Source organism: Dendrobium catenatum, unplaced genomic scaffold (genome assembly GCF_001605985.2).
Source record: "Dendrobium catenatum unplaced genomic scaffold, ASM160598v2 fragScaff_scaffold_1061, whole genome shotgun sequence".
Classification (NCBI taxonomy): domain Eukaryota; kingdom Viridiplantae; phylum Streptophyta; class Magnoliopsida; order Asparagales; family Orchidaceae; genus Dendrobium; species Dendrobium catenatum.
In genome coordinates this window covers 1,271,650-1,280,137 of record NW_021319523.1, presented here as the reverse complement: position 1 = coordinate 1,280,137, position 8,488 = coordinate 1,271,650, and the positions used below count along the sequence as shown (strand labels likewise).

General features: G+C 36.2%; 1 protein-coding gene across 1 annotated transcript; it reads right to left on the bottom strand.

Moving 5' to 3' along the window:
- Nucleotides 1-1,788: 1,788 nt before the first annotated feature.
- Nucleotides 1,789-2,265, bottom strand: LOC114580500 (60S ribosomal protein L22-3-like). Its single transcript, XM_028698265.1, has one exon. It carries the CDS (start codon nucleotides 2,263-2,265, stop codon nucleotides 1,804-1,806), a length of 462 nt encoding a protein of 153 aa, XP_028554098.1. The 3' UTR covers nucleotides 1,789-1,803.
- Between the last annotated feature and the right edge of the window lie 6,223 nt (nucleotides 2,266-8,488).

The window sequence follows — 8,488 nt, the reverse complement described above, 5'->3', positions numbered from 1 at the left end:
TATATATTATCCAATTACTCTTAAATTTTTTTATTTTGACATCTTTGTGTAAGTAATGATGTCACTCTTATTTATTATTGATTTGTCTCTAACTTTGTAATTCATGTCTAGATATATCACATTTAATCGATTAAGGCATCTGTTAAATAAGTTTAACTGGAGGATGTTGATTGGAAGGACTCACAAGATAGTTCATTTATGAGAAATGGGCTTATCATAATAAGAAATTTCTTTGATGCTTTATTATTTTGTTTATAGTTGCTTCATGTTAATGGAGGTTGATTGCACTTTTTGGTACATTTAGATTCCTCACTTGAGACCAACTAAGTACAAGAGAAGTAGATTAGCAAGGACTCACAAGATAGTTCATTTATGCCTCTCTACTCTTTCAACATCAAATATTAGGTAATAAATTTGTTTATGTTATTTTAATTGATATATTACAACAATCAAGCATCTTTTTATATATGTTTTAACATTTAAGAAATTATTTTTATTATATTATTTTATTCTTGCTCCCTAAACTTTTTATTCCTTGTAGTACTTCAATTTTATTGAAATTTTGCTATGTACTTTAAAAGATCAACAAATTTGTTCAACATCCTTCATACTTATTCTATTTGTTTTTGCTATCAGTTTGATAACTGATCTCCAAGGAAATATTTCTGTCCATATCATTCTTACTCTCTGAGGACAAATGTGTCATACGCTGTTTATCTATTTATGGATGCATTAAGTTATCAACTGAATTGTACACTTCTGAGAACAATTCTATTATTTCCATCACTTCTCAAAATCTTGGTTCTATATATAGGTAGTAAATGCTTAAGTCCAAGGAGAATCTATATATAGTTATTACTATTTTTCATTGTATTTATTCATTGTTGCTTTCCTGATAAGTTTATACTGCTGTAGATAATGCTCTATGTGCGACTTTATTTTTTTAATAACTAATGTAATATTCTAATGGATATTATATCGATGTCAAAAATATCAATCGATTAGGACACCATGCATTACACATTAACACAATTTTTCACTTCATCTAACACACTTCTAATGAGTGTATCTGAAAAATAATATAAGAATATATGCCTATTTATTATGTATAAACCATATGTAAATATACAATTATTACATGTAATATTCATAAAGTATTTAATATCATCATATGGCATATCATAAATTAATTTTAAATTTTATAATATCATTTTCTTAGCTTTTAAAATTTTATTACCGTGCACCATGTGCACGTGCATTTATACTAGTATATATATATAGAGTGACAGTAACACCTATATGTCTATTTGCATTTGCTTGACTAATCAGTGTATAGATCATGTGCTTATTGTAAGTGATTATATTGGAAGAGTTTAAAAAGAAAATTAAGTGATTCTGCACAACTAATTCACCCCTCCCTAACATGGTACCCTTAAACCAACAATTTATATTACATATTGATACTCATGATATCATCAAAAGCGTGAAAATCTTCTCAAGATTTCTCTGGTAGCACGAAAAAAATTGAGATTATCCTCCTAAAACATCCTTCAAATTTCATGAAACTTAAAATATATATATTTTTCATAATTTTTAAACCATATTCCATGAATTTTCAATATAAATGTATGACAGATGACAGAAAAAAAAAATTGAAAGAGCAAACTAAACTGTATATTCATTTACCAAAATAATTTATTATATATTAAATAAATATAACGAGTTCTTTTCAGTTGGAAGGAAATCAAAAAGGTTCATTTCGTGAAAATCAAACTAATTTCTTGACACCCCTAACGAAACCCATCACCAATAAAAAAAAAGCACAGTGAGGCTGGCATACCTCTTGGAAAAGGGTCCTTCCGAAGTAACGGTGATCTTGCTCTTCTCACGCGTAACGTTTACAACATCGCCCAAGGTACCAGCTTTGCCGCCAAGGGAGGCGACCTTGATCCGCTCGAGGAGGAACTTCTCGAGTGAGGCGATGTCCATGATCTTGTCCTCCACTGGCTTCGCACAATCGATGACAAAGGTCGAACCTTTCTTCTTCCCGCCCTTAGCCCCGGCGCTGCTTCCTGTTCGGCTCATCCTTTCTCCTCTTTCTCTCGCGCTTCTCTTGCCGATACGCAGAAACGTTGTGCGCGGAGTTAGGGTTAGGGTTTCGAAGGTCCGAGTGGTTTCAGCTCGATTGGTATTTAAGGGTCGGGGGTGTTGGCATTGACCGCTAGATCTGTACGTTGCCCTTCTCAGCTCCGTTGGATGCCGCATAGTCTACAGAGCAAAATAATGAAAAAGTGCCTCAAATGACAACAATTATTACGTCCTCTAACCGGACTTAGAGCTACGTTCGGCCACCAATAATATATCATCACGTGCTCTTACTCTTTACCGCGCGGCCCGACGACTTAACCCGGAGCGGAACCCGGGAATGTTATGTTCGCGATTTTCTCGGTATTGCTCGGTATTTGCTAGGTATTGCTTTGCAAAAAATGAGAAATATCGCTCTGTGAAGACCGAAGACAAATACCATGCAAATACCGAGTTGTACCGAGTTTTTACAACTCGGTACAACTCAGTATTTTCTCAGGATTTGCTCGATATTGCTAGGTATTTGCTCGGTATTGTTAGAAAAAACTCAGTACAACTCGGTACAACTCGGTATTTGCTCGGTATTGTTAGGTATTTGCTCGGTATTGATTATTGCCGAGCAAAATCGACCAATACCTAGCAATACCGAGCAATTTTGGATCCGTTCCGGGTCGGGTTGTCGGAGTGCGCGGTAAATAATGAAAATGCATGGCGTGATTCTACTGGCGGCCGATCTGGGGAGTGGATGTAGGTCTTGTTTAGACCGAACCACTATAAATCTGGTGTCATTTACTTTACTGTTTTTACTTTTCCGCATTTTATTTTTGGTTTAAAAAACTCTGTGGTTGAAAATGTTTTCTATAAAAGCTTAATAAAAATTTTTATTTCGGTTCAACACATTTTCAAAGAGGGTTTAAATTTTTAAAATACCAATTCACCCCCTCTCTTGGTAGCCTTGGGACATTAACTTAGGTCTAACAAACTATTTACTAGGCTCAACAGATGTCACCCGACATCTTCCTGAAGCACACATGTAGCATGGAGGAGAAGACTACCTCTTAGTTTTTCCCCTAAACAGAGGAGACATTGGGGGACTGACAAAATTCATAGCAAATGGGGTACCTGATTTGAACTAATTGAAGGGGACTTGGACTCAAATGAACAATAAATAAATAACATTGAATTGAACTATGAACTCGAATTGAACAAATGATTTATATCAAATTGGACAAACAGAGGACTCTAATTTAAACTCAGAAGAACAAAATATGGAACTTCATTTAGATTCAATTTGAGCATTAAATAAGTTAAATGCAAACCTGAATAACCAAAACTAAAGACTTAAATTAAACTCAAATCAAAACTTGGCCAAATGTGGATGATTTGAATATGAATTGAACAAGAGTACTTCAGAGGACTCAAACCTAGACTTCACATAAACAATTTGAACCTAAGAAAATGGTAATGAACCACAGAGGAACATGATTGTACTTGGACTCGAGCTGAATATGGACTTGATTTGAATATAATATAAGAGAACTTGAACTTGCTAATATGATAATAGGGAACCTAAAATTGAATGAATCGAACTTGAATGAACAAAGAATTTATCTTGGAAAATATAAGATCAAAATGAAGATGTCAATAATCATGATCACTCAAATACATCCGAATGATTATTAATCAAGTCATATAAAGATGATGATGATTTATGCGCATATCAATAACATAGACAAACATATTTCCCTCTTGCGAATAAAAGAAGTTTATATACTTAATGATGGGCTTATAAGAATGTATCAACATGAATATTCCTATGTACATTATATGTGCTACATTCCATTCTCAAAGACAACAAAGAACTTACCTCCAAACATGGATTTGCAAAATAGTATTCCAAATTCTTGCAAGAAATGGTAGATGCCAATAGACAACAAATAATATATGGATCTATGAGGGATAAATGCCATGGTCGTATTCAAGCAATGATAGTAGGGAAACTACAATTCACAGATAAATAGTGTTATCACCTACGTATGCTGAAAGTCAATATTCAACAACAAGCAGAGAAGATTGGACATGCAATGAACGCGAGAAAGACCTATAGGAAGTATCAGAATACAACCAAGTGTACTCACCATTGCAAGCAATGAAAGTGAGGGGATATTCATGAAAGAAAAATGAAGAATATGTAATGGGTTACAACACACATTACATATTGCATACAATGATCCTATCTATTAACTGTGAAGGTAAACAAATAAACGGTATGATGGAATCTCATAAGTGAGGAAGATTGAAAGGTTTCCTATGGATGACGAATGATTAATAGCATGCTCAATAAAATGCTTAAAAAAGGGATAATGAGAAGCATGTGATGATTTGTTGACCTCATTTTTGTATGAGGTCACTTTAAACCCCTTCTTGAGCTTTGGACCTTGGGTTTCTTTGGACTTTGGATCTTAGGATCTTCCTACTCCCTAGCCCTTAGGACCAATCCAGATCTTAACTTAATTCAAACCCAGAATCCAGGGTTAGAGACTCAGGTCCTAAAACCCTTTCTAGTTGATTTTTCCATCACCTTGAAACCCAGTCAATTGGCATCTGATTCAGGGTCTGTCAATTTCATATTGATGTGGCATGTCTCTAATGCCAACCCTCCAAATTTGAACTCATTTGGTGGACTCTAACACCATAAACTTAATCTAGTTCCAAAGGTTACAAAACCTTCAAATATTTACACCCAATGCCACTAGGCCTTTCACCTAGTGGAATTTGACTTTGGAGCCCCCTCCAAACCCTTTGATCACCTCCAATACCTTGATATTGACTTGTTAAGCAATAGTATACATTTGTCTAGATCCAACTTGACCCAGAACTGACTCAAGGCCAAAATGACCAAAATGCCATTAAAGGGGATTTTTGGACTTTTGGCCTAAACTTAAATTTATTTGACCACCAATCTTTGAAATCTCCCTCAAATGTTTTCAAATAATGTCCGAGACCTTTTGAACCCAATTCCAACCTTGGGTCGACTTGGTTGACCAACTCAACCTATTTTGACCTAAAGGCCCCTTAAGGGTCAAGATGATCATTTTGACCAAAATGACCTCATTTTGCATTGGAATCTCTTCCAACACACTCAAAACATCATTCCAAACTTGTTGAACCTAGTGTTTTCCCTTAAGTCAACCTGGTTGACAAAGTCAACCTAGGTTGACCTAATAACCCATTAATGGCCCTTAATAAGCCTTTTTACCCAATAGACTTTTCAAATGTTAAGATCACACCCATTAGGCTACAAATCATCAAACAAGTTCATTTGACACAACTCCAATCTTTGGGTCAATCGGGTTGACCAAGTCAACCTAGGTTGACCCATTAGTTCTTAAGGGGTCTAAATGTGTCAAATTGACCCATTTGAGCTCTCCAATCCATATCATCTCTTCAAATCTATCTCAAACCAGGACCCAAGTGTCACTTGACACTTGGTCAACTCAACCCAACTTGAGTTGACCAAGTCAACTCCCTATTCTTGGTCAAACCTCTATGGCATTTGCTTTCACCCACTCTAGTCCTGACTTTGACAATTGACCCTTGACCAAGCCATCCCAAATAACTTTTTACCTCCCCCCATGCCACCTCAGCCTCCTTAGACACGTTGACTGGTCAAAACAATCAACTCTAGTCTTCAAATCTTTCCAAGAGGGCATTATCACGTGCTAAGCCATCTTCTCTTAATTTAGGTTGCTGTAGGATCACCTATTTACACCCTAAAGCTCACTTAGAGCTCTTCTAACAAGGCTCAGAGCCTAGTTTAGCTTTAAATGGAAGTGGTCCGGCCCCCCCACTCACTCAAAGTCCATCCAATGAAGCAAGGCCATTCCAACCTTTGGGGCAGCCTTCCAACGGTTTAGGACACGTGTTAGGCATCTAGGGGAGGCCTTTGATGCATCACAACCGTCCAAGCTAGCCCAGGTCATTTGAATAGGGCAAAAAGTTGATTTTGAAGACACTTAATCAAAACACATTCTCTCACTTCCTCTAGCACCCCAGAGCAAACCCCCTGTTTGTTTCAACTCTTCAGGCCTTTCCCTACCTCCCTACTACCAAACCTAAGTGGTTATAAGTCACCGATGGCGAGTTCTCTGGCGAACTAACCACCTACTCCGTCCCAGCCTCGTAGCGGTTGATCCAAGCATTTTCAGGCATGGATTTGTGCTAGGGATCTACACTTGGACAGTCTACAAGCTCAACCATTTGAAGACTTTGAAGATCCAACGGTATAATCCCTCAGAAACTTTAGATCTAGCTCACAATAGATAGGTTTATTTAACTTTGTACCCAGTCTGTTTTAGGCCAAATAAATGTGCCCCCACTGTTTCTGTTCATGTACTTGACTTGAGTTTAAAATTTCAAGCATTTTGGTCCATCCGATCAAAAGAACGAGACAAAAAATGAGTTCTAGGGCATCTTCTTAACCTAGCCCAGGTGTACAAAATTTTGGCCGTTGATCTTATGATCAACGACAGAGATCTCATCGCACCGTGTCTCGTTTCGGCTGTGCAACCCGCGATCTGAAGAGATTTTTGTTCGGTTCGATCAAGACCGTTCGTTCCAATCTGTGGAGATTGATCTCCGCCGTTTGATCTCGCTAAATTGAGGTCAAACTGCGGGACTCAATCCCATCCGTCGGATCGAAACATGGATAATCCAACAGTCACGAAGCCCTGCTGACTCGGATAAGTGAACGCGTCATTGCGGCGCCGCATCCGGCAATGATTGCCAATGATTGTCAAAGAATGATCATTGGCCATTAATGCCCAGTAGTTAACGCGGTTTCAACACGCGGCTCAGATCATGCCACGTCACCCCTCCCATCACTGTGGAACAAATCTGACACTCCGAATGCCGCCGCGTGTCCTCCGTTAGGCTGATGCCATCAACTCCTTTATCTATCTATTTAAATGGATTTTAAAACTTTTTTTAATGTAATAAATTATATTAAATTAAATACTAATCCAAAATTTTAGTATAATATATCAAATTACTTAGAAAATTAAATGCTTTTATTTGGAATTAGTATCAATTAGAAATATTATATATATATATATATATTAAAAAATTTAAATATTAAGTAACTACTATTTTGAATTAATCTATAACTAAAATAATAATAATAATCTAATTATATTATATTAAATTGGAATGCTCTCCACTAATTATCAAAAAGGGTCCCTTGAACCCATAGACCTCTCAAGTTAAACCTTTAATTTTCACCACTAGTATTTTTGAGATTCTATTATTTTATGACATATACCCTCAAGTATGGGTCTTATGAGCCTAATTAAATATGTTGAAACCTATTTTGAAATTATATATATAAATTTTAATATTGAGAGGTCTCTTGAAACCTTAAACATGATTTAAGTTACTTGAATAGGAACAATGGGGGATGATTAGTGAACAAATATATTTTGTTCATTAACATGGCATTTAATGTAATATCATATATTATTCCTTTTTTTTTAGACCTTGCATGTATAGGATTACACACACCACTTAGTTTAGGAACTCTTAGATCTAAGGACTTGAATGTTATTTTTTTTTTACTTGCATATGTGATGTGTGAGGGTTAGTGACTTTGATTCAATTCCACATAACTTAGAGACATCCTTAAGAACAAAAATTAAGGATTTATATAGAGAACATATAACTTTTTTTATTAGGATGCATGCTCCCCCTAACTTGGAACAATTATTAGGTCAGGTGACCCGACATAGCTCTACGTTCGGGCACCACTGAGATCGTGCCACGTGCTCTTACTCTTTACCGCGCGGCATGATAACTTGACCCGGATCGGAACCCGTGATTGTTATGTTTGCGTATTGTTAGGTATCACTCGGTATTACTTGGTATTTGCTCAGTATTGCTAGGTATTGCTTGGCAATAACGAGAAATACCGCTCTGTGAAGACCAATACCGAGCAATACCGAGCAATACCGAGTTTTTCTAGAAAACCTCGGTATTACTCGGTATTTGCTCGGTATTGCTAGGTATTGCTTGGTATTGCTAGGTATTGATTGGTAATAATGAGAAATACCGCTCTGTGAAGACCAATACTGAGCAATACCTAGCAATACCAGGTTGTCATGGATTTAAAATACGTACGTGTGATATACCCACTATTCACCGGACCAAATAAAAGTTCCTTAACTTGAAACTTTGAACCAGTAAACTTAGTATATCACTCACCCATAGAAGATATTTCACTGATTTTTTTTTGGAGATCATTAAGCTTCCTAATTGATCTACTTAGGATTAATCCCTTAATTGACCCTTTAGCCTTAATAAAATTCTAAAAAAAAATCAAGATTAATTCCAAAAATGACCTAAAATATCT